Source organism: Lytechinus variegatus, chromosome 11 (genome assembly GCF_018143015.1).
Source record: "Lytechinus variegatus isolate NC3 chromosome 11, Lvar_3.0, whole genome shotgun sequence".
NCBI lineage: Eukaryota > Metazoa > Echinodermata > Echinoidea > Temnopleuroida > Toxopneustidae > Lytechinus > Lytechinus variegatus.
This window is the reverse complement of record NC_054750.1, coordinates 17,308,368-17,336,240: the sequence shown is the minus strand read 5'-3', so window position 1 is coordinate 17,336,240 and position 27,873 is coordinate 17,308,368. Positions and strand designations below refer to the sequence as shown.

Sequence of the window (27,873 nt, the reverse complement as noted above, 5' to 3'; positions counted from 1 at the left end):
AATTTTCAACAGTTATATCGTCATTTGCTAAAATGGATCTGTACCTATCTTAAAATGTGGAAAAATTTTCAGGATATTACAAATGTATAATTTTACAGGATTTTTCCAAGTGTAAACTTTTTTTTATACGCACCGTATGAATATTATTGCAGCTGTATCGATCTGATTATCAATATTCTCTATCTCCCTTCGCCATGCTGTCAATGTACATTATTTTCTGGTGTATGAAGCTCAGGATCAGGATGATCACGCCAAAAATATCGACAAAACCCAGGAACAGAAAAGCTGTGTCCAAAGACCCTGTTGCATCCCAGATTTTACCTGTAATAAAAAAAAATCATTGCAAATGAAAGTTAGCATAATATTTTGTTTGTATTTGTTTGGTGCTGTTGTTGCCAAAAAGATTCACAAAAAAATGTATATTCGGTGTATTTATTATAAATGTTTTGTGATGTTTAATCTCAGAATTACCATCGGATTTAATTACCATCTTACCGATTCGACCATTTTCTCATGCCAAAATCATTACGTAATTATTCGCTAATTTTGTAAATATAACTTGGTTGCTGATTCGATTTGCACGATTGAATTTTGCCAAAATAGTGCACCATTATCAATATACAACTCCCTAAGGTATAACTTTATTCAGCTAGGTACCTATTCTGCATCATTCCGTTATTGATTAAATTATGTTTGGTATACTAGCATGTGTCGATTAATTCAATACCAAATGAGTGTTGTCCAGACATAGATGTAAAAACAAGGCATAAGCGATTTTGTGTCTCGCCCACTTATAAAAATAACCAGAAATATTTGCTAAGGCACGCAACAGAATTGTATCAAAACTTCATTGTGAAACGACTGGGATGGAATAACACTTGTCATAAGAGTCTTGCCCATAAACTTTAATGTTGACCTCAAAATGAACTTGACCATACCATGTGACCTCCGAACACAATAACATGCAGGGGCCCGTTGCAGAAAGAGTTGCAATCAAACGCAACTCTAAAAATCATGCGCAACTTCATTTTCAGCCAATCAACAGCGCGCATTTGGGACTTGCGATTTATTTTTTGACTTGCGTTTAAACGCAACTCTTTCTGCAACGGACCCCAGTGGGGCGTTTCATGAAAGGACTTGTCGGACATTTTATCCGACAAGTACCAATTCATCCAACAGTTACCAGGAACAGTGCCTCTCAGCCAATCAGAATCAAGGAAAGATGTCAGATCTGACAACTTGTTGGATGAAAATATTGATGAAACGCTCCCCAGGTCTCCTAAGTACACCTACAACCCAAGTTTGGTCGAAAAGTGATTTACGGTCACGGTTGTAGAGTTATGTGTCATAAGAGAGTCTTGCATGTAAATTTTAACGTTGACCTAAAAATGACCTTTGACCTTACCATGTGATCTCAAATTGCAACATTCCATGCAGGGCGCCTAACTACATCTTCAATCCAAGTTTGGTCGAAAAGTGATTTCCGGTTGCATAGTTAGGTGTCATAAGAGAATCTTGCATGTAAACTTTAAAGTTGACCTGAAAATGACCATTGACGTCACCATATGACCTCAGACTGCAGCATAACATGCAGATCCCCCAAGTCCATCTACCATTCCAGTTTGGTTGAAAAATGAATTACAGTTGTGGAGTTATAGGTGTCATAAAAGTGTCTTGCATTTAAACTTTAACGTTGACCTGAAAACGACCTTTGACCTTACCATGTGACCTCCAACTGCAGCTTAACATGCAGGTCCCCCAAGTCATCTACCATCCACGTTTGGTTGAAAAGTGACTTACGGTTGTGGAGTTAGGTGTCATAAGAGAGTCTTGCATGTAAACTTTAACATTGACCTGAAAATGACCTTTAGGTCGGTAGGCCTACGTGCATATACTCCCGCATTTGAAGGGGAGTTGGGGATTCAGTTATTGTCTTGCTCTGTAAGAAATTTCCTTAGTAAGTGGCCATTCTTTCCCCCTTTTAGAGGGTGTTGTGGTGTCCTTACCTGTGGCCCATCCACCGGTTACTTCCCCCATACCGGAACAGACTAATGTGAACGCTAGTGCTGTTGACGAAAACGATTCCGGAACAACGTCCACAGATGCGGCACTCTTCGAGATTGCCTTCGCTCCTAAAGCTAGGCCGTTGAGGCTGGCAAAGACGCCTAGCATCGGAAGACCTGTCGCTGCGGCGTTTAGACAAAGAGGCACCGATCCGATGACACCAAACAAGAGAAATGAAAATCTAGATGAAAATAAATCTTTATTTAAAAACTTCAGTATAGCTGGTAGAAGACGTCCGACTGTGTTGCAAATACCGGCGATAAAAGAGAGAAAGACTGCAGTGTGTTCTGGATGACCCTTTACTTCAGCATTGGAAATTACGAATATAGTCCAACCAGCATACGTAATTCCATGAAGATATGCCGCTATTATCAGGTAGGTCAGTAGTGGATATTGTCCAAACATACTGATATTTGACTTTAGGTAAACGGTTGAGATAATTGCCCACGAAGCGGTTATACAGCGTTGAGGAAGCGAAGTTCGTGGACTTTTTATTTTGCCATCTTGCTCCTTGTCGATGACAGTAGGCTGCGACGAGGGCAATGCCGAAATGCGTGTTGAGTTGTCCTCTTGTGATACCCGTGGTCTTAAAGTCCCTTTGAACAACGCCCCTGATACTACCGTGTGCAGATTGAATCCTCCAAGAAGAAGGATCGTTCCTCTCCACTCATAGATCTCCAAAAAAGTCTTTGTACAAAATGGTAGTATCATCATTCCAACACCAGCTCCCATTGCGCTAACGCAAAACGGTATTAAGTAATTGTCGCCATAAGCAGATATAACAAACGCTTGAGACGGGAGGACGGTCATTGCAAATCCAATACCTACAAAAAAAAGTATGAAAAAATATAATGATATCAATTTCTTTCGATGGGTTAAAATTGCACCATTTATTTTTTTTTTCATTTATTTGTTCGTTTGTCATAAATAAATATGAAAAAAAATTAAAGCCCCTCCCCACTAACTCTTCGCGCGATTTCTCCGGAACGCACAAAGACAGCACCGAAAATGCCCTTTTTTCTTTGATTGTTATAACAATTTGCGACATGTGGCTATTGCATCCCTAGACGTATAGCTTTCGAAAAAAAAATCGTTTTCGGGTGATCCATCAGAAATCTCCTAACCATTCTTAGCATTTTCACTGGCGTGAAAGTACATTATCTACCAATCTTTTTATTTGTTAATAGCTGAGATCTTCAGAAACCTTTAAAATGTGAGCACCAGTCTGTTCGTTTCACTTAATAAGAAAAAATGGACTGTTTTTCCATTTTGTAGAAAACAAATTTCTACGAGGACGGACGGATCATGAAATTAGCTATCAGGCAAGTATTTTTTCTTTGTTGTTTTACAATGTATTTTCTTCCTACTGAATCTCTCGAACACTGAAGATTCTTTAATTCATTACATTTTTATTTGTTTTGTTTTTGCCGCACACAGAATGATGTCTGCCATTGTTAATTTTGCCTCACCTTTTATTTTTCAACATGATTAAGACACCTTGACATATTTTACGATTTTGTATATTTCTCAAAGCAGAGGCGACGCCATGATATTTATACATACAGAAGGGTGGAGCAGGAGTCTTAATCTTTCCTCAATCGAATTTCAAGGATGATAAAGATAAACGGACAATGCCTTGTGTCCTTCTCTTCTTTCTCACTTATATTTTTTAACTCCGGTCTTTCTCTATTTCTCATTTCTATTATATTATTTTATTTCAAAATATTAATTCAGGATAAAAACATGTATCAGCACAATGGCTGTTTTACATGATGGTCCTGAAGGACAAAATACAATCAGTAAAATAATAACTCAATATTCATAAGATTAATATACAAGCAACAAAATGGATATAAAACAAACGAAATAGCAAAACTTAAAGAGTACGGCAAAAAAATTGAATCAAGAGAAATGTGACAAGACAAAATTTGGAAGTAGAAACCATTGTTTGATTGTCAGAGAAATAGAAACGACAGAGGATTGAGCAATAGTCGATTCCAGGGATGGAGCGAAAATAGAGGGGATGGGAGTCAGAAAGAAATGAAAAAAATTAAGAAATTCAGGAATAATGAGAAGAGGAATATTAAGAAGGAGAATATTGAACCAGACTCAAAACATTAATATGACTAACATATCAAATATAATTAAAAAAGTAAACATAATTATTCTAGTCATTGTAAAAAAAAAACATCTGAATGAAGAGTAATATTAATCTCCGGCTTTGCCCACTACTTGAAAACTGTATATAGCGCCGTCCATGTGTTAGAATGATGCCATGGAAATTCGATTTCCATTTAACCCATCACCGCTTGAAATGAAATCTCACCCGAGATGACGAGGAAAACTGCGATGGTGACTTCGGTGTCGGCGATAGAACACAACATTAAGCCAACCGACCCAATCATTCCGCCAACCATACATAACCGACGTGGAGAAAAATGGTCCAGCAAAACATTAGCTAACACCCCTAAGAGAGGGAGAGAGAGAGAGGGGGGGGGGGCGAAAATGCTAATCAAAAAAATAATTAATATATTCATTTTTCTCTCTAACCACAAGAGTAACACACACAACTGCTGCAGCCTGTGAAAAAGAAACCAGCGTTCGAATCCCACCAAGTCTGCCTGTATTTTTTTTTCACAGACTGCGCAGGAGTTGCGTGTGTACCCGTGTGGTAATCTCATTGGTCGATTTCTTTTTCAAGCTTTCCTACTTTATGAAGTGCTGTTGCAACATTGCACAAAGTCGGCCTTATAGAGTGATCTTTGAACATGTTGAAGGTCTAGAAAACTTTTTTGGATGCTCATAGAACATGCAGAGAAACACATTAATAGTGGCACTGCTAGCTTGCCATAGTTGAGTGCGATTTGATTAATCACACTTTTTTGTGTGTGTTTTGGGTGCGTAACGAGTAAAACGTCCGCGTTCAATGCGTTCGATAAGACATAATGACAAACCATAATCATCTTCGTACATTAAAGTAGTTATACATGTAGAGTTGAATCAGTGATCATACTCTTGACCATGTTCAGTATGTAGTCTAAACAAAAAAAAAAACTCTCGCCACGGGCGGCGGAACGGAGGAGGGGGTGGGCAGTGGGCACCCCCCCACGCCAAAAAAAATGAAATATGCCCTTTTCAAAATGAAAACCCTTTCTGAAGTCAAACATAATACATTTTAGGTTAGGCATTTGCCAATTTTTTGGTTCAATTATTGTTTAGTAAGGTAGCCATCCTGTTCCTGGTTACAAAAAAATGCTTAGTTTTTCAAGGTTTTTTTTCGCGCTCAAATTATTCGATCTTATAGGTGAGATAATATGTATCCTATTCATGAGAGATTAAATACTGTCCTTAACAGGTTACTTTTCTGGTCAGCATATTAACAATTTCAGTTCGCGCTTTGCGCTCGCTTGAATTATTTAGATTATTTAGATCTGCACATATTTTTTTCAAGTTTACAAAAACTGATCGGAATGTTCGATGTTATGTTTTATTACTTGAAATGGCCAAAAGTTTGACATCGCGATTCCCGCTTTCAACATCTCGCAAGGATGCCCTCTTACAGGAATTGGCGCCGTAATTGACCAAAAGCGAATTTTACAACTTCAGATTTGAATGTTTTCCAAACCCACGCGCTCGCTACGCTCCCTTGCGGATGAGCCTAAATAGTTCTCTTTTCACTCAGAAATCTTTTCAAATGGCTACAAAACACACAAACTACTTCCAGCAGATGATGATCTCAAGGTGAACATTTCATTTGCACCGAAATGCCCATTTTGACATATATGTGCCCTTCTTTTGCTCCCCCAAACGAAAATACGTTCCGCCGCCCCGACTCTTGCAATGATAGCAGTGAGAGACAGAAAGATATAGAGGGAAGAGGAGTGGGGGGGGGGGGGGAGCGCGCAAGGAGAACGAAAAATCAAGGAGAGAACGAGAGAGTAGAAGTGTGCGCTCGTGTGTGGGTGTGGATGAGCTTGTGAGTGTGGGGTGGATGCATGGGTGTGTGTGTTCGTTTGTGTATGGGGCGGGGGGGGAGGGTTGTAAATATATCATACCCGCACTTATTCAATACCATAACGCTCATCAGTTATCCTGTCACATTTTGGCTGTATGGTATTATGCCAGACAATCACAAGTATGTCAACGAATCTAACCAAAGGGATGAAAAAGACAATATCGATCATTGCATTAGTTCTGTTAAAAGAAAATCGTCGGCGGTCTTCCGAACCGTCGTATCACACATACGACGGTGGAAACCCATTTCAGAAAAAAATCGACTTCAAAGTTTACTATAGTTTTCACACTTAGTTCCCCAGCCGTACAACATATCAATTGCTAGAAAAATACATAGTTGGAAAGACCAAGACGATTGATTGACAGTGGTATCCTTATTTTTACTCAAAAGCACGGATCAGCGAAAATGTCGCGAAAGAGCTACATGTGCTTGTAATTTCGGTTTGAGCGGTTTAGATTTACCCCGTATAAAAACGCCGTAGGGAATACAACAACCAACAACCCTGACCGCGATTTCAATGCGCGCGGTCAGTCAAAACGTCGTATCGCTTTTCACGTGCAAAGTTGAATGCAGTGCAGATGGCCGATACTTCAGTTTGGTTGACCGCGTGCATTGAAATAGCGGACGTCGTATCGCTCTAGTACAAAACACGTTTCCAATGGGATTTGCGCATTTTATTAAAAAAAATGTATGGCATCGCCATGGAAATGCTCTCTATATCTCAGAAAATAAAATTAATGGCTGCCTAGAAATTGAGATTTGTATAGTGTAGGATTTGTAGTTTAATTTTCTGCCAAAATCTCAAAATCGATTTATCGACCAAAATTGACTGATACGACGGTTCGGATGACCGACGACGAAATATCCGCATGTACGTACAGCTCCCAGCGGCGCATAGAGTTAACTCATATGGAGATCCTCCCATTGGCAAAGCGACCAGGATGTGTGATGTCACATGTGACCAATTTTCCCTTTGATGTACTTAATACCCTCAAACTGTCTCTATTTGCTTTTTCTTATGGTGCTACATACACTTTATCCATGATGTATTCTTTAAAAATCTGTATTACATGCCCTTCTATAGAAAGAACACATGATCCCCGGATAGATGTGATAAAAGAGGCGATTTAAGTAAAATATCTACATGTACTAAAGTAATGGGGAGAGTTGTACACAAGTGACATCACACATCTTTGTCGCATTGCTAATTTGCTATCTCCATAGCATATTAGTGATTGCAATATTCAAAAGCTCATAACTTTCTCATTATTTGTACGATTTTTTTTAAAACTTTCGTTGATCTATTTTTTTTTTTTTTTCCATTTTCACACAAGCTTTCTTGTTCCAATGGTTTCATTCTCCTTTATTACAACTGATTTCAACGTCAAATATCTCTTTTATGACATAGGCGGATCCCGGGGGCCCGCCCCCCCCCCTATTAACGGAGAGAAAACAATTTAAAAAGGGGAAATAAAGATATAAAAAAGAAGGGAAAAGAGAGGAGAAAAAAGAAGGGGAAATACAAGAGGAGGGAGACGCGTAAATAAAATAAGATGAGGGGAAGACTTGGGAGATAATAGAAAAAATTTTCCATGCCACTATATAAAGTTTTCGCTCGCGCTTCGCGCTCGCATTGCCTTTTAGGTGCTTTGATCACAGAATATGATTAAGAAGTAAAAAAAAAAACGTTCTGTTCCCTCCACTCAATGCTTGTATTTTCAAAATTGCATTAGATAAACGTGTTTTCACCGCTTTCTCACAGAAGCTATCGCACGGTTAACAAAAGACTTAATGCATGGCCGATAGTCAACAAAGCTAGCCTGTAAAACCTCTCCATTTTTAGGACATAATTGAAATTCACGCATACATTCGTAATTCCGGCGCTTCGTTATTCCGAAGGTTCGAATATTTCGAAGGTTCGTTATTCCCAAGGTTCGTCATTTTGAAGGTTCGTAATTTCGAACGTTCGTAACTCCAAAAACGAAATAAGGTTTGTAATTCCAAAGGTTCGTTGGTCCGAAAACGAAATAAGGTTCGTTAGTTAGAAAACGAAATAAGGTTCGTAAGTCTGAAAACGAAATAAGGTTCGTAATTTCGAAGGTTCGTAAGTCTGAAAACGAAATAAGGTTTGTAATTGCGAAGGTTCGTAAGTCCGAAAACAAAATAAGGTTCGTAATTTTGAAGGTTCGTTTGTCCGAAAACGAAATGAGGTTTGTAATTCGGAAGGTTCGTTAGTCCGAGAACGAAATGAGGTTCGTTAATCTGAAGGTTCGTCAGTCCGAAAACGAAGTAAGGTTCGTTATGCTGAAAATAAGGTTCGTTTGAGGTACTTATTCTATTCATGTGTTCCATGAAGTTCTCAAATATTCCTTTTCGGGTCTGATCGTCAAAACTGATCAGGAGGCGCTGTGTGCTTGCATTTTCATTCGTATCAGTGGCGTAGTTAAGGGGGGGGACTGATATTTGGTGTGCCTCCCAAGGTGCCACCCAGAAAAAAATTGGCAGAGCAAAAAAAAGGGGGAGAAAGAAGAAAAGAAAAAAGGAAAAGAAGAAAGACAGATGAAAAAAAAGAGAAAAATAAGAGGAAGACGAGAAAATGAAATGATGTGAGGGGAAGGCTTGCAAAAAAAATTTCATGTTACTATATAAAATTTTTGCTTGCGCTTCGCGCCAGAATTGCCTGTTCGATGAGATTCATATCTTGCTCAATAGGCTGAGATGGAGCAAGTTTTGAAGTCAATAAACAAAACATATTTTAGCTCGGATATCGAGCTTTTATTACTTTGTTCATTTACAAATTTAAGTGCTCTGTAAAATGTTCGTTTTATGGTCTACATATCAGCATTTTAAGCTCACGCTGCGTTGTCACAATGTTTGGTTTGCCAAGTTCATAATATTGTCTACGTGTATTCCATAATGTTCCATTAAACAATTGTATTCAGAATGCCCAGATTCTAGGTCTAAATCTAAAACATGCGCGATAGCCTGCATGTTGTTTATTCAAAATGTACTTAAATTATCAAGTTTCACATCAGAATATCAATAATTGTCTGCTCACGCTTAAAAATTGCATTATTAATGATACCCAGTTAACTATATCCTATTAATGATTTACAAAATATGAAGAGTGTCCTGCTTTTAGGTCTAAAATCTCAGTTTTCTTCCTCTCGCGCTTCGCGCTCGCATCAATTGTTTAGTTACATACCTATCCGATTTATTAATACAAAAAGAGCTTAGAATGACCATTTTTTAAGTCGGAATGTCAAAAAAATTTGCTCGCGCTTCGCGCTCGCAGCATTATTGAAATATATGCCGTCTTCGTGGGTAACTGTAAGCAGTCCTTAACAAGTCCCTTTTAGATAATGCTAGAACAGTTAATACAAATTTCTGCTCGTGCTTGGCGTTCGCAGTAACCATCTAGTTACATACGAATCTTGTTCAGGATCACACATAACATTGCCCAGAATATCAAATTTTCGGGACAAAGTACATGAAAGTAAAAAAAATCGCTCGCGTTTCGCGCTCGCACTTTCTTATAAGGCTTATGAGATTATTTCATGTTCTATGTTGTTTTATGAGAATAAAACTAAGAAGTGACTGATCGGGGAAAATATAGGTGAAGATAATTTCGGGTCCCGTCCCCTATTGGCGAAAGTCGGATCCGCCCTTGTGACACATACACACATCGGAAAAAATGGCCGGTGCCCCCTGAAAAAGCAAGGACCCCCCAGTGCCCCCCCCCCAGGAAAAAAATCCTAGCTACGCCACTGATTCGTACATATGTATAGGCCTATTTATTTATGAATTCTAATAAACTACTCTTTGTGACAATAATTTAATCAAAAAATTCAGCTCGCACTTCGCGCTTGAAGTAATTATTTAGTTCCATACGCGTCTTGTTCATAATCACAAAAAATGCTCAGAATGTTCATTTTTAGGACAAAATTCCCGAAATTTTTAATGAAATTTAGCTCGCTCCTGGCGATCGCAATATTCAATCAGGGATTATGAGATACAATTATCTTGATAATAAGAATAATGATAAGAAGTCACTGTTTGGACTACCCCTTCAAAAAAATAATCTGCTTGCAGCCGTTTGAGGAAAATGTGAATGAAATCACCCCCCCCCCCCCTATTGGCGAAAGCTCGATCCACATCTGTATAATTAAATGTGTATATTATGTGCATACACATATACATTTAATGTGAAATTAGTGCCCCCACCCCCTCATTCCGAAAAGCTGGCTACGATGCCTGGTGTGAATTTCTGCCCCGTCCCAGCCAAAAAGTCTTAAGAATGGATCGTTTAGTGGAAATTTTGAACTTTGACAAAATAATCTAAAAATGAATCAACACTCCCCTGGCGATATTTAATTTGATAACTTCTATGATAATAATTCTGCTCTTAAACTGCTTTTTGTTAAAAGTAGTTTTCTCGTTGAATGTATTCATATTTTATTTGTTTGATGTTTAGTAATCTTTTTGTAAGTTGTAATTATTGTAAACATGTTCAGATTGGTCTTTGTGTTTACCTTTGTATCATGTTAGATTTTTCTATGTTCAAACACAGGGGTGGTGAAAGGAGGGGGGCACTAGGCACTTACACCCACCCCCCCCCCAAAAAAAAATATATAAATAAAAAATCTCCGTAGGAACGAAATACTTTTTTCCAAAATCAAAAACTATTTTTTTTTTAATGAAATGTGCCGTTTTTCGAAATGAAATACCCCTTTTAAAGTATACATCTTAAGTTAGAAAATCCCAATTATTGTGTTTATTATTTTCAGTTATTGTTTAGTAAGATAAAAGTAAATATGCTTTGTTCTACTTAACTCTATTTTGCTCCTCCGCCTTTCTTTTTGCCTCCCCATCCTCATAACAAATGAACAGCAACAGCACCCCCCCCCCTTCCACCACAATACCCTTCCGGTTTTCTCGACTTTGCCACCGATTTTTTCATTTTTCGGATTAACGAACATTCGGAATAAAGAACCTTATTTCGTTTTCGGATTAACGAACCTTCGGAATAACGATCCTTATTTCGTTTTCGGATTATCGATTCTACGGAAAAACGAACCTTATTTCGTTTTCGGACTGACGAACCTTCGGAAAAACGAGCCTTCGGGATAATGCAACAAATGTTTGGATTAACAAACCCCTTTTCGTTTTCGAATCGAGGTTTAGGCAATTTACGTGTTTCGGAATTACGAACCTTCGATATAACGAAACTTCGGAATAGCGAATCTTCGGAATTACGAAGCGTAACCGAAATTCAAGCCTTATTTCAAATAACCAGAACTTTCTCATTTCTTTATCATTTTTTTTGTAATTGAGGTATCAAATTAAAGTGCAAATATTACACTTTTTGAAAATGTGTTTTGCGTTTTGGAAATTCAGATACAGCCCGCCAAGTGACTATTTGTTATCCCCTTTTCAAATCGTTTTGACTCACTCATGCGTGAAGGCGAAATAATTTAAATAATTTTAGATGATAGAAGAGATTCAAGCTTTACAATCGTATGTCATTAATGTCTATTGTATTTGTTGATAAATCGTCGATATATCTCGGTTTCGCTTTTTTGTGGGACGCAATGGATATTATCATCTTCTGCTCGCGATGCGCGCTCGCAAAATTGAATGTGTCAGGTAACTATTATTTTCCTGTATTCCATAAAGTTCTTAAAATATCCCTATTCAAGTCAAGTGGTCAATGACGTATGACCTAGCGCTCCATGCTTAAATATCTAGTTTTCAGGCCGTACTATTAACATATTTCGCGCTCTCATTGGTCTTATTAGATCAATAAATAAGATATTCATTTACAGGCGCAGATCCAGGAGGGGGCCGAGCCGGCCCCGCCCCCCCCCCTTATTTTTTTGGCAACCTGCATAAAAAAGTGTACTCTTTAACTTGATAGAAACGATGAACAGAAAGAAAAGTAAGAAAGAGGTATTATACCCATCATGCCCATGATGTGTATTTTACAGCCTCGTAACGGCCGGCCCGACCCCGAAAGGAAACCAAAAAAAAAGGTGAGGGGAAGAATTGGAAAAAAGACTTTATATTTAAAAAAAATTCGCTCGCGCTTCGCGCTCGCATTAATTGCATGTGTAATGAATCCCATTCAAGAGGATTAAATGGCACTTAATATATCCAGTTCTAAAATCAATTTGCACACAATATTTTAGCTCGCATATCAAGCTTTAATTATTTAGTTTGATGTACACAAATTGTTAATATATATCAAAATGTTCAGCTCGCGCTGCACGCTTGCATTGTTTTATTTGTGAGATACCTATCCTCTTTGGAAATTCTTACCAAAATTTCTGAAAATGCCCCTTTATCATGTCAGTATTTCAAAAATTTAAGCTCGTACTTCGCGCTCGCATTTAATTGTTTGAGACACACAGCCTGTTCTTTATTTAAATAAAAACGCGCTTAGACTGTCCAGTTTTCAGGTCGGAATATCAAAAATTTTGAGCTCGCGCTCCGCACTCTCATTATTTAATTGGTGATACTTGTATCCTCTTCATTAATCACTAAAACAGTCGATCCTGATTGAGTCCCTTTTTACGTTACTATATTAAAATTTCGGATCGCGCTTCGCGCTCGCATTGATTAGTTAGATACTTATCTTTGTTCATGATTATAAAAACTGCTCAGAATCTTCAGGTCTAAGGACATATCAAAGAATTTGAGCTCGCGCTTCGCGCTCGCTATATGTATTAAGACCAAATGAGATACCTTTCTGGTTTGTAACAATAAAAACTAAAACTCCAGTCTTTAGTTAGGACTACCCCCTAAAAACAGATTTATAGCGTCCAATCGAGAAAAATGTTGATGAAAATATGTTTAAGCCCCCCCCCCTTTTGGCGAAAGCTGGATCCGCCCCTGATTTATAATCAAATTGTCCCCTTTTCCGAATAGAATATCGACAAGTTTCACATCGAGCTTAGGAAGAGAAATAGGAAAATAGTCATCATTATCATATGATGATATATTAAATGTTCTTAGAACGTCAAAGCTCAAAGTAATAATAATGGAACGTATCAGCTCTCTTTTACTGTGATCCATATCCACCTCACAATTTTTCTAAAATTGCTTAAAATACATAGCTTAAATTGACCCCTTTTCAGATCAGAATATCAAATATTTGAAGCCCGCGCTTCGCGCTCGCTTTTGTGATTATCATGATAAAAAAGTATTTACAATGCCAAGTTTCTAGGTCGAATTCTGAAACGCGCGCGCATGTTTATTCACAACCGAAGCTTGTTCTCTATTTAAATCATTATCCAGTCTCAGATCACAATATCAATAATTTTCTGCTCGAGCTTTGCGCACGCATTATTAATCTAGGAAGATTTCCAATTACTCATCCTTTTCATGATTTACAAAACATAAACAGAGTGTCCCATTTTTAGGTCTAAATCTTGGATTTTTGTGCGCTCGCATCAATTGTTTAGTTTTATACTTATCCTTTTTACGATTACAAAGAGTGAAAAGAATTTCCATTCTTCAGGTAAAAAAAATTATTAAAAAAATTTCAACTCGCGCTTAGCGCTCGCATTATTTGATTGTTGAAATATGTCACGTCTTTAATGGCTAACTGCAAGCAGCCGATAACAAATCCTTGTTTGATCTGATCAAAACGTATATTAAAATATCTGCTCGCGCTACGCAATAAATATTTAGTTGGATGCACGCTTCGTTTATGATCACAAACATTGGCAAGAATGTTAAATTTTAGGACAAAATACATGATATCAGAAATAGCTAGCGCTTCGCGCTCGCATTACTCAAATCAGGCTTATAAAATTATTATTCATTAATGTTGATTTATAATAATAAAGCTTAAAAGTTACTATTAGGGCTTCCTCTTTCAAAGAAACAAAAAAAAAATCAACTTCGAGCTGCCGATCGAGGAAAATATCGCAGAACCCCCCACCCTATTGGCGAAGGCTGGATCCGCCTCCAAATGGGCAGAATTGGGAACATAATGTAAACACCTTCAAAGAGGAATAAAAGAAGTAGTTTAATATAGATTTTGCAATTACAACTTGATTAAAAATATACCGATCACGATCCAATACATTCACTTATGGACTGATTAAAAAAGACAATTTCGACCCATAAAGTGCAATTGCCCGACAGCAAATATCAGAAGTAACAAGATCCCAACTGTTTTATAAGACATCCCCAGGGGAACCTTTCCCACCTTCAGTGCCACTTCCAGACCTACATATCCAAAAGTGTATGGGGGGGGGGGGCTGCAAAATGAACGGGCAACGAGGACTGCGAGGTGCGCAGATATCCATGTGTATTGGTAATTTTATGACCGAATGTATAATTTCTGCACTTTACACACCTTGTGAAAAGGCTAGATATAAATCTAAAAAAAAAGCTTGCTCGAAAATAAAAAGCTGCTAAGTTGATATTTGGGCAACGATTGTCAGCCCCCCCCCCACCTTGAAAAAAATTGTGCCGATATGCACATGTCAGGTACGCACTGTTTAGATCAGACATTCGTTATTCTTTTTAATATCAGTACACACATGAAATAATCATGCTTAACTCCCATAGGAGCTTAGCAGGACACTGAGCGTCTTGCTGGTAAACACCAAGCTGGCTACCTGGAAAACATTTTACGTCTAAGTTAATCAGTTATAGTGGCTGACCTTATAGACCACATATATTTCTCTCGGGCCTTTTTATCAAAGTGGAGACAATGCAGGCATGCTGGTGAGGATTTGAACTAATAACTTTTCGATTTAAATGAGTCCAATGCTCTAACCATTGGACCACACGACCAATGTCATTTAATGACATAAAAAAGTAGGGACATTTTCACCATCAGTCCAGTTAATATCATTATTCATGACAAACTGTGCATAAGTGTTTTCACAAAATATTGAAGAAAAAAATTACGTGAATTATTTTGCAATTTGCTTAATGAATTTTACTTTATTTGTTTTGATATGATTATTTTCAGCCATTTCATGGATGCGCAAGTTTTAAAAAGTGTTTTGAGAAACATAATTTTGGCGTAGTGTTGAGAAGGAGTGGCGTACAATTGCGTGGTATTGTGTCGACTTGTCTACACCTGGCTCTACGCCACAGTGCGCAAAAAAATAATCATGTATAAGTTTTTGCGTTCCTCCCGCCTACCCATTTTGCGTATACTTGCTTTGCCAAAAACGAATGGCGGCGAAGTGTTGCGTAGTATCTACACAACTCGACGCAACTAAATACGCAGATCCCGGTATGAAACCCCTTTAGACGTGGCAATGAAAATGCACCATATCCTATTTGATTTTTTTTTGGGGGGGAGGGGGATTGACAAAACTTGATTGCAAATTTGAGTTTTATTCCAAAAGAAGTTAAATCCCAAACAATTTTATTCCAAAGGGAGCTTTATCCACTATTATGGTAATTCAAATTTCTCCAATTTACGAATTTACATAAAGTTATGCAATCAAATATTTAAGTACATGTTGAGGATACAAGTTCACACCATTAGTGCAAATTTGATGAAAATAGCAGCATTTTACTATTTGACCATCCGAAAAGTCACCGCCATTAGAAAAGATTTTTTCAATGGATAAACATCACAGGGGCGGATCCAGCTTTCGCCAATAGGGGGGGGGGGGCGAAATATATTTTCAGCAACATTTTTCTCGATTGGCCGCCATAATTTTATTTTTTGTTGGTTTTTCAGGGAGTAGTCCTAACTAAAGACTGAAGTTTCAAGTATATGTTAGTTTTTATTGTTATAAACAAGATAAGGTATCTCATGTGGCCTTAATATATAAAGCGAGCGCGAAGCTCGAGCTCAAATTCTTTGACATTTTATGTCCTTAGACCGGAAGATTCTGAGGAAAATTTATAATTATGAAAAAAGATAAGTATCCAACTAAATAATGCGAGCACGAAGCGCGAGCCGAAATTTTATTATAGTAATGTGAAAAGGGACTCAATTAGGACTGTTCTTTGGTGATTAATGAAGAGGATAAAGTATCAATAATTTAATAATGAGAGTGCGAAGCACGAGCTCAAAATTTTTGATATCCGACCTGAGAACTGGACAGTCTAAGCGCGTTTTTATTTGAATAAAAAACAAGCTGTGTGTTCACAAACATTTAAACAATGCGAGCGCGAAGCACGAGCTTGATTTTTTTATATACTGACATAATAAAGAAGCATTTTGACAAATTTTGGTAAGAATTTCCAGAGGATAGGTTACTCACAAATCACACAAGCTGAAAATTTTGATATATATGAACAATTTGTGTAAATCAAACAAAATAATGAAAGCTTGATGTGCGAGCTAAAATATTGTGTGCAAATTGATTTCAGAACTGGATATATAAGTGCCATTAATCCTCTTGAATGGAATTCATTACACAGGCAATGTGAGCGCGAAGCGCGAGCGAAAATTTTAATATAAAGCAAAGTCTATTTTCCAATTCTTCCCCTCACCTTTTTCTTGTTTCCTTTGGGGTCGGGCCGGCCGTTACGAGGCTGTAAATTACACATCATGGGTATGATATCCTTTTTTTTTTTTTTTACTTTTCTTTCTGTTTTTCATAGTTTCTATCAAGTTAAAATGTACACTTTTTCTGCAGGTTGTCAAAAAATAGGGGGGGGGGCGGGGCCGGCTCGGCCCCCTCCTGGATCCGCGCCTGCATCAGAAAAGATGTAAAATGTACTCTGCTAGCAATATTCATGTATCTCGTGATCAATTCCATTTTACACATGTTTAGATTTGCATGGACTTTCGACTATAAGGTTATATTCCAAAATACATGAAAAATAAAATTTAAGAAAAATTCCTGGAAATTCATATTGAATGCTAGACAAAAAATTATTAAATTAGTCTCAGACGATAGAAATATCGTGTATATTAAACTAGAATAACAGAAGATAAGGAAAAGTTGAGAATTAAAAACACTCTATTCACAGAAAAGGAGCTCAATCCACATAGCTTTTTCGAAAGGCTTTGTGGATTTAGCTCCTTTTCGAATAAAACTCTTAATGTGTCAGTCCTCCCAAGCCCATCCATCTACATAAAACTTGAAATTAAATTAAATTTCTGTAATCGTGACTTACCAAATATTACAGTGACGGCATGAAAAATCCCGATGAAAGTGCCAATATGACTTATTGTGGAGTCGACGTCTTTAGCAATATGATTAATAAGAACCGAGAACGATTTGACGGTTCCGACCTCGAAAAACTGAATCATCCAAGCACCGAGGAGAATGAATACTTTCCTGTTCATGTTTTACTGTCAACTGTTCTTTTTTTTTTCTTCCTCATCTATGGATCTTCCGTATTTCCGTTTGTGTTACTGATACAATAATGCTCATTCGTAACCGACTTAAGAAATCGCGATCATGAGGGTATGTAGACAGTACCTGCATCTCGAAATGTTTTGAGCCCTCTAAGGCTAAGTTTACATAGAAGTATATGGAATGCATAATTGGATGCTTATTCACTATACGCTGTACGGGCATGGCGGGTCGCGTTATTTTTCCCACCGCAGTTGCGGAAACCAATATGAATATACATGACTTGCGTCTTCGGAATAAGTACGCATGCGCACATCTGTTTACAAAACTGGTCTTTCGCGTTGCCATGACTATAGATCAGCACCTTCAAATTGCCGGTACTCTTATATTGGCCTTAGGCTTAGATCTATATCAGGCGAGATCCAATTCTTAAATACTTATCAAATTGCCATTAATGAGAGGGAAAAAATGCTAATCTAGGCTATGGCTAGGCTAGTGCATTAACTTTATCACAAAATTTGGACCTGTCTATTATGCCTGCGGCTGACTAATGCCATGAGTAACTAAGAATTAATTCCGAACTTAGGTTTACTTCCGTTAGCCAAATCTGACCAATGGTCGCCTTGGTTTAATCGGTCTAGCCCTTATATAGAACCAGTAACACATGCAATGGCTCGTTCAGTGGAGCACATGAAATCAAAAACTTAATTATTAGTAAAGAAATTGCAAATCGATCTCTAGTATCGGCCTATTTTGTTGATCAACACGGGAATCAAGATCGGGAGTTTACTCTGCGATTGCAATTATAGTATATGCAGAGCCGTGCGTCAAACATAGTTTACGTGCATGTTCTGCTCACTGCATGGCGTTAATTTTGACGTTAGAATACGTTCCATGCCGACATAGCAGAGTCTATCAAGATCTAGAGACTAGATCTAAGATAAATTTATTTAGATCTAGGACTAGTTCTGTATACGGACTAAACCTATTAAACCAAGGCTACTAAGCTAATTGGTCTAACCTAATTTAATGTATGGTGTGAGTGCAAATCGCGCGATGCCTAATTTTGCGCACGGTCGAATATCTCTTTATCTAATTAATATCTTGAAAACTGACATCACCAACATAAAAAGCGATCCAAAATTACTGAGTATGGTAATTTTCTAATAAGGTCCCAAACTATGAATATAATGGCAAAACATTGGTGAATTTTGTTGCCTTTTGCGTCAGCTCCGAGAAAATCCGATCTTCTCGACAAGCATCAAGAAATCGCCAGTTTGCAAGCAGAGGTCTCCAAAGAAGTAAAATGTGATACCAACCAAATTTATGGCATTTCTTTACCTCCATCTGATATAATTATCTTACCTTTCTCTGCTTGATTTCTTTTCTAAAGCTTTGCAAAACGACCGTGCGCAAATTAAGGTCACACTTTTTATGACACTTTTTCAGCCGAGCGCGCATTAGTCGATCGCCATGCACTTTTGAGATCGCGATACGAGCGAAACCCTTGACCTACTTTATAATTTCGTCAAGCGAATTTGACTTTCGGATCCTGCCGTCTGTCTGGTACTTATGATTTTGATTAATTTTGTGTGAACTGTGAAAAATATTTGATGGAAAATAGACATCATGATAATATTTAAAATGTGCGCAAATTATGGTCACCCCATCATACGTAAAGTTAGAAATGAACCAGTTCAAAGTTAACCATGGCATCAGTCGTCATTAGACAGGGTCCCCTGAGATTTTAGCTAAAGTTAACGCGCTAGCCTAAGCTATAGCCCTAGCCCTAACATTTTGTCTTGTCATTAATGGCAGTTGGATGAGCTAGTATTCAGTCTAGAATTGGATCTACATATAGATCTAAGCCTGTAATAGGGCACCGGTAATTGCTGATTCATTCGTGGCAACGTGACCGCTGAACGTTCAACCACTAATGACAATTAACTTTGTAAAGATGTAGTCCACGCGCATGCATAATGTTATTCCGAAGACGTCATGAATATTCATATTGGCTTCCAGAACTTAATGGTGGGAAAAATGATTTCGCTGGCGGGTCACACAATTAAGGCTGCAACACGTGTCCTATACTTGTATGGAAGGCGTCAAGATATACCTCAGACGAAGATGATAATGGCTCTTCTCCTCTCATTTGAAATAGAGAAAATAAGAAAAGGAATGTTGTAATGTATTATTCATGTGAAATCTTGTTATATATCTGGGCTTAATGACAATAAGCAGTATTCCTACCTATTTTTGTTAATAGAAGGAAAGAAAACAAAACACCCCCTTTTTTCGGCAAAATGTATTGATATTCGAAAATGAACTTGTGGAATATCTTCGAGCAGAACAATCACCTCTGCAAATTATTAAACTTCTATTTAATTCAACTTTTAATCATTTATTGATGCGGTTAGTTGATCGAGATGGATTTATTTGATTTTACACACCAACAACTAACAATTTATTTATTTATTATTTTTATCATTAATTCATAATTTTTGCTTGATGTCATGGTGAGGGTAGCTTTTTTTTCATCCCAGATCTGTGAACTCGTATCAAAAGTGAATATACATGTGTTTTAATTACATTCAAATTCAACAGATCACCATGACACAGAAAACAACCCAATTGCGAGAGACAATGCATCGTTAAGTTCTGACAAGTGGCAAGGTTCATAAAACAGAGAAATGATGGTGTTTCTGCGTACATGCTGTCCGGTAAAAGGGCCCCCTCTCGTGACAATAACAAAATTACAGAGGGAAACTGTCGCTTCTGACGTAATAAACAAATCTCGAGAAAGAAAAATCAGCCCATTTTCCGCCAAACAAAATAAATATTCCAACAATTTACAGTGGGGTAGCTTTATTCTTCTTTAACATCGCCGCTCTGCGAACTCATATCAAAAGGGAATAAAACAAATATTTTTTGGAAATAATATTCAATATACTTCCTCATGTTTTTCAATTTATCAGAAGTGATTATGGCTCAACTATATTATACACATGAACTAAGCCGCACTGCGTGTTAGTTCAACCATTTTCACATATTGTTTCTTCAATCATTTCAAGATCAAAATAAAAGAAAAACAAGGAGACAACATAAATCACGCAAAATATGCATGATACAGGGGCGGATCCAGCTCCCGCCAATAGGGGGCCCCGAAATTTTTTCACCCACATTTTCCCCAATCGGACGCTTAAAGTTGATTTTTGTTTGTTTCTTTGAAGGGGTTGTCCCAGTGGCGTAATGAGCCAAAAAAATTGAGGGGGCTCAATACGGCGTATCGCGTAAAATCAGTAAGAAGTTGCGAGCGAACAAAAATTTCGAAATTTTTATTTCAAAAATAGAGTTTTGATAGATTTTGCTTTTTGGAATTTCATGTATTTTATTCTGAAAATTGAATATTCTGGGCAATGTTTATGAACCTGCACAAGATGCTTGGATAATTACTGCGAGCGCGAAGCGCGAGCAGAAATTTTTAATATGGGTTCTGGCTTGATCGAAAAGGGACCTGTTAAGGACGTTTTGCAGTTAGCTATTAAGGCGATACATATTTAAATTATTAAATATTTGATATTCCGGTATGAAAAGGGAGAATTGATGCACTATCTAAAGCACTCCCAGATAGCAAAGTATCTGGGGCCCATATGGGAATCATGTGGGCCTACTGGGGCCCATATGTACCATGTAAAACCCATATGTGGCCCTAGAAGCCAGATAATAAAAATCATATGGGCCCCATGTGGTATCTATATGGGCGATGTGGTCTTATTTCAGGGTCGACCGAGCCAAGATAGAACACATATAAAATCCATATGGGGCCCATATGGGTTTTCCCACCTAGAACCCACATAATAAAACCATATGGGCCCCATGTGGTATCTATATGGGCGAGGTGGCATAATTATGGATCGACTGAGCCCAGATAGAAACATATAAAACCCATATGGGGCCTATATGGGTTTTCCCACCAAGAACCCACATAATAAAACCATATGGGCCCCATGTGGTATCTATATGGGCGAAGTAATAGAGTGTCAAGTACTAAGTTCTTAGGTGTTATTATTGATGATAAGTTGTCTTGGATTAATCATATAAGTCATTTGTGTGGTACCATATCTAGAAATATCGGAATTCTTGGAAAATTGTCATTTTTGCCCAGAAATATTCTCAAATTATTGTATCATTCTCTAATATCTTCTCATTTAAGTTATTGTTCCACAGTGTGGGGCTTCTCATCAAAATATAATCTTAATCGTATATTTCATCTACAGAAAAGGGCACTAAGAGTTATAACTCATTCTCATCATTTACATCCTTCTTCCCCTCTATTTTCCAAAATGAATATTCTTTCAATTCATAGTATTATTTCTTTACAAAATGGTTCTTTCATGAATAACTGTTATCATGGTAGTATACCATCGTCACTTTTAAATTATTTTATATTGAATCGATCCATTCATTCATTCCTATAATACACGAAATAGATGCAAATTTCATCCTCCTTTGTGTCGAACTGAGCTAGCCAAATCAACCATCTTTTATCAGGGCCCTATACTGTGGAACAATCTCTCTGTTAAACTTCAGACACCAAAGACATGTCAACTTTTCAACTTTAATTACAAACGACACTTACTTTACACTGAGCAACCCCTTTCTCTTGAAAAATAATTATAGCCTCTCTGTTTCTTTCTTCCTTCTTTTCTGTCCTGTCTTATGCCATATGGATGTGTTCTTATGATTATGTATGTATTATGTTTTGTGTATTATGTATTACGTACTATGTGCACTTATGAATGTTATTTTGGGCCATCCGAACAAGCCTGATGAGCATTCATTTGGTCCACCACTATTTTAAAATGTATTTGTATTTTGCTTTGTATATATTTTAATTTTGTGGAAATAAATGAAATGAAGTGGCATAATTACGGATCGCCTGAGCCCATATAGGAACATATAAAACCCATATGGGGCCCATATGGGTTTTCCCACCTAGAACCCACATAATAAAACCATATGGGCCCCATGTGGTATCTATATGGGCGAAGTGGCATAATTACCCAGATAGCAAAATATCTGGGCCCCATATGGGTCCAATGTGGGTTATCTGGGACCCATATGGAAACCATATGGGCTAGAAGTGGGTAGGTCCACATGGGGCCCATATATATGGGGCCCATCTGGGTTATATCTGGGCCCATATGTACCAGATGAATATCATCTGGGCTGGAGATGGGCATTTCCAAGTGGGACCCAGATGGGCTAAAATATGTGGGACCCATCTGGGTTATATCTGGGCCCATATGTACCAGATGAATATCATCTGGGCTAGAGATGGGTGTTTTCATAAGTGGGACCCAGATGGGCTAAAATATGTGGGACCCATCTGGGATATATCTGGGCCCATATGTGCCAGATGAATATCATCTGGGCTGGAGATGGGCATATCCAAGTGGGACCCAGATGGGCTAAAATATGTGGGACCCATCTGGGTTATATCTGGGCCCATATGTACCAGATGAATATCATCTTGGCTGGAGATGGGCATTTCCAAGTGGGACCCAGATGGGCTAAAATATGTGGGACCCATCTGGGTTAAATCTGGGCCCATATGTACCAGATGAATATCATCTGGGCTGGAGATGGGCGTTTACAAGTGGGACCCAGATGGGCTAAAATATGTAGGACCCATCTGGGATATATCTGGGCCCATATGTGCCAGATGAATATCATCTGGGCTGGAGATGGGCATTTCCAAGTGGGACCCAGATGGGCTAAAATATGTGGGACCCATCTGGGTTATATCTGGGCCCATATGTACCAGATGAATATCATCTGGGCTGGAGATGGGCATTTCCAAGTGGGACCCAGGTGGGCTAAAATATGTGGGGCCCATCCGGGTTATATCTGGGTCCATATGTACCAGATGAATATCATCTGGGCTGGAGATGGGCATTTCCAAGTGGGACCCAGATGGGCTAAATTATGTGGGACCCATCTGGGATATATCTGGGCCCATATGTACCAGATGAATATCAGCTGGGCTGGAGATGGGCATATCACTGGATCGATCGATCTAGACTGCAGTCATGAATATTCATTACAACAGTAAATGACAAAAATTTTAGCTAAAACAGCTACAACAATTGAAATGTTTATGTTTATGCAAGGATTCCACCGTAAAAAGTTTCAGAAAAGTATGTAATTTATTACTATAAAATTAAAAATCGAAACATTTAATTTCAGGACAAAATTTTAAAGGATAAATATTGACAAAATCGCTGTATATATAGAAGTCAATAACAAGATTCAGTGGTTAGGTGTAGGATAGGATTAGGATTTAGGGTTACAATGTAGGATTAAAGGTATAAGGATTAGAGTATTGGGTTGTAAGATCACCTTAATGTCAGAAATTAATGTATTTTTTTTAATTGCTTAAAACATCGTGAACCTACATGGGGCCCACATGGGACCCATATAAAAACACAGTATTGTTTTCACATGGGGCCCAGATGGGCCATGTGGGGTTTACATGGGTTTTATGTGGCAAGGGCGCCGGAAGCGGGGGGCAGGGGGGGCACTTGCCCCCCCAAAGAAAATTTGGGGGGGGGGGGGGGCAAAACGAGATTTTGCCCCCCCCCCCCCCCCAATTTTCCCCCCTAAAAGTAGAAAAATTATATTATTTAAGGACAAAAGTAAACGATGACGGCACTTTTCTGCCTAAGAATTGTCATTTCTTTTGTCAAAAATGAAAAAAATTTCGCCCCTGACGGGGCAATTACACATTATAGTAAGCCTTGCGTCTTTTGACGAACATGTCCCTCTGTGAAACATACCTTTGATAAGCCCCTTTTCCATCTTATTACAGTGTGATAAACAAGACCGCTAAAAGACCTTTGAAAGTCCATGAATTTTGGTTGATCTTTCAGAGGTCTCTTAATGAACCTACAATGGTCTTTGAGGTCTTACGCGAGTCCTGACCAATCTTTCAGTGGTCTTCGTGGTCTTCATGGGCTCCAAAACTTCTTGAAACGGTTCAAAACAGTCTTACAACGGTCTTACAGGAAAATTGTCTTTCAGTGGTCTTTCAGCAGTCTCTCAAGATTTTTGCGGAGATCACTGACTGTAAGACTCATGAGAGATCATTGAAAGACCATTGAAAGACCAGGCAAAGTCCATGGAAAGAATTCTGAAAGATCACTTATTGCATAAAAAATCTCTGAAAGACCATTGAAAGATCTCGAGAGGACTAGTCTGAGACCAGTACGACAAGAAATATCCAACAGTCTTTCAGAGTTCTTTGAGGGGTCTTTCTGAGCCATTCCACAGAGACGACAAATTTCATTGATCTTGAAGACCGCTGTAAGACCTCACCAATCTTTCAATGGTCTCCGTTCTGTGGAATGGGGGCCTATTAGTATTAATGAATACATTTCAGACTAAAACCGAATCGCAAATTTGCATGCTGGCTGTGTCGGCTAACAAACGCGCGGTCGCCCAGAAACGCTCAGACCGGGGTGGTGTTTCATAAATATTTTCGTCCGACAAGTTGTAAGATCTGACAACTTTCCTGTATTCTGATTGGTTGAGAAGCATTGTTACCATAGTAACTGTCGGATAAAACGTCCTACAAGTCCTTTCATGAAACGCTCCCGGACCTGGGGAGTGTTTCATCCGACAAGTTGTCAGATCTGACATCTTTCTCTGATGTTGATTGGCTGAGAGGTACTGTTACTATGGTAACTGTCGGATGAAATGGGACTTTTCGGATAAAACGTCCGACAAGTCCTTTCATGAAACGCCCCCCCCCCCCCCCGATATCACCAACGCGCGTGAACGCTAGTTACTCGAGCAACATATGGAATCTGAAAATAGCTGTAAAACCGAAAAGTTTAAAGAGTTATAGAGGATTGAGTAGTTGCTTATTGGATAAATGAGAAGATGCTAGCTTGATATGGCGAATGGAGTGCAGAGCAGGAGTACTCATCTATCAACTAATCAAGCCTCTTCTTCAACCTTTTCTGGTTTACTGTCTTTATCAGGACTACGCTCATTTGAACAAAACTTTACTCGACTTTCACTGTCTACTTCCTCCTATCAATTTCACTTCTTCCTCTATCCACTTTTTTTTTCGAAAACTCCACATGGTGTACCGTCAACCACATCCGCTGTTGGAATGTAATTGTTTTCTTCTAAATAATGTTACATAATGTACATTATGAACCGCCGTAGTTTGTTAGTTCATGATTATTTACCAATGAATATTTCCAGGAATTTGATATTCATCATTTCCTAGTTATGGTCACATTTTCCCCAGAAAATATGTAAAGAAAAAAGAAGATTTTGAAGGGGTCATCCAAAAGTGCTTCCCAGCCATACAAAACATGTCAAAGGAAACACATAAATCGAGTAATGTTTAAAATTTTCAGAAAAGTTTTAAATTGTTAGACAATAATTGAGCAGGTCATAATTCTTTTTCCTCCAGTTACAAAATATGAAACGTTTTGCCTATGTATGTATAATCAGGGACTCTCTCCAATGCTGAGGTCAGAAATGATTTAAATAGAATGGGTATTTAAGCGCTTATCGTCGTCTGCCACGTCAGAACAGCCGCCATTTTGAATTTAAAAAGACATTCATTAGAATGTATTTTGTTTCTGTTGTTACGCTTCTTCTGCTTCTTCTTCTTCTTCTTCTCGCGTCGTCCGTGTATGTAAATGTACATAAATAAATATTTCTGAAAGGATATTGCATGAAAAATGTAATTTCTGGTATTTTTAGTCAATATAAGCGTATTACGTAATTTAATTGATCAGACACGAAAACCACATTCCGAATTAAGCGATCGTTTTGCGCGTAGATTTCATAGGTTCTCATAAACTCTGAGCATAGTCTTTCGTAGTGAATTCTATGTTTAATTCTCAAGAAATTTATTTTTGAATTCTCTTTGAAACATAACTTTTAAACTCCATTTTTACACAAAGTCCTTACCGTGGGGGGGGGGGGGGTCCCACGCCCTCTACCGCTCGATCGCTTCGGTATCTCACGCTGTCAAAAATATTGTGCCCCCTTCGGGATTTTGCCCCCCCAAAACTGAAAGTGTTCCGGCGCGCCTGGTATGTGGGCTTGCCCAGATTCAACCCACACTAAACCCATGCACTTGGCCCAAATGGGCCCCACATAGGGTGTACATATGGGTCCCAGATTGGCCAGGTGGGGCCCATATGGGCCATACATAGCCCAAATGGGCCCCATATGGTTTACATGGGTACGATGTGGGCCTGCCCATATTTACCCCACGCGAAACCCTGGCGCATATGGGCCCCAGACGGGGTGTGCGGTGCAAAAAACACAAGGGGCCCAGATGGCCTGGGCCCACACATAGCCCACACGGGCAACCCATATGGGACCCACATTTTAGCCCAGATAAGCCCACAAGTAACCCATATGGGCCCCATATATTTTGCTCACTGTGCTGTGTATAGGGAAATGATGTGTAGTGGATAGCACTAAATAAATGATGCGAGTGCAAAGCGCGATCTGATATTTTCATTATCATTTTGACCTAGGACCTGGACATTCTAGGCCTAAGAACATCATTTTATTAAAAAAATCATATTCCTCTTCCTGTAAGCGCGATATGAAACTTGTCGATATCCCTTTCTGATAAAGGGACAATTTAGTAATTAGGAATTAATGAAAATTTTATCATATTTAACGTAAGAAGCCTAATGAGCGAGTGAAATGTGTTGATATTGAGGCCTGAAAACTGGATATTTTAAGCACTTTTATAATCATGAATACGATTTATGAGTTGATATATTTTAACAATAATGCGAGCGCAAATCACGAGACAACCTCGGGGCCCCACCTGGATCCGCCTATGTGATATATAATTCGGTCAGTTAAAAAAAGACGACATGCAATGACATTTACTTATCTACCTTAAACCTGATAACACATGCAGCTTGCCATCTCAGAACTCGATGATACACGTTGCATGAAATCGAACAAGTTAGATTAGATTTAGCTATACGGCATTTTCGATTAGTTTTCTCTTATGTGAACAGGTATATTAGGTAATCTTAAATAGTTCGATTCAAACTATTCATTCACGTACCTTCGAAAACGTGCATCGTATACCGAATAGTATACTTCTGTGTGAAATCAGCCTCATGGCGCAGACAGAAGTCGCCTGTCCGACGAGTCGAAAACAGACGTTTTTGTATCAGCTTCCTGTATGCGTGGTATGTGGTTCGTATGGTAATCCGTAAAATGGCCGTTTTCGACTCACCGTTAGGGCAAACGTGACCGTCGGATTTCTTTGTGTAGATGAAAGAAATATCCGTGACGATACCAACAGCTATTCTTGTTTTTGTACATGTGTCACTTATCTGTATAGATCAGTGATATGGGTGGTACTTTGGGAGAGAATTCGAGTCTAATCGATTCCAAGCAGGCGCGGATCCATGGCGGGGGGGGGGGGGGGGGCGCTCGAAAAAA

At 38.5% G+C, this 27,873-nt stretch overlaps 1 protein-coding gene across 2 annotated transcripts; it reads right to left on the bottom strand.

Moving 5' to 3' along the window:
• Positions 1–140: 140 nt before the first annotated feature.
• LOC121423476 (monocarboxylate transporter 12-like) lies at positions 141–27,621 on the bottom strand. 2 transcript variants are annotated; one of them, XM_041618825.1, is made up of 4 exons: positions 27,491–27,621; positions 4,391–4,531; positions 2,007–2,888; positions 141–321 (listed from the first exon to the last, which is right to left on the bottom strand). In XM_041618825.1, exons 1-4 carry the CDS (start codon positions 27,504–27,506, stop codon positions 170–172), a joined length of 1,191 nt encoding a protein of 396 aa, XP_041474759.1. In that variant the 5' UTR covers positions 27,507–27,621; the 3' UTR covers positions 141–169. The 2 variants fall into 2 exon arrangements, with proteins under 2 accessions (XP_041474759.1, XP_041474757.1); XM_041618823.1 differs by lacking the exon at positions 27,491–27,621 and adding an exon at positions 17,186–17,918.
• Between the last annotated feature and the right edge of the window lie 252 nt (positions 27,622–27,873).

Bases quoted from the DNA above. Each gene is read 5' to 3' on its own strand.
- LOC121423476 (XM_041618823.1), bottom strand. From the start codon at position 17,357: ATGAACAGGAAAGTATTCATTCTCCTCGGTGCTTGGATGATTCAGTTT. The intron at 2,889-4,390 runs GTGAGATTTCAT...TTTTTTTTGTAG, and splicing joins AGTTTTCCTCGTCATCTCGG to GTATTGGATTTGCAATGACC. The intron at 322-2,006 runs GTAAGGACACCA...TTTTTATTACAG, and splicing joins AACCGGTGGATGGGCCACAG to GTAAAATCTGGGATGCAACA.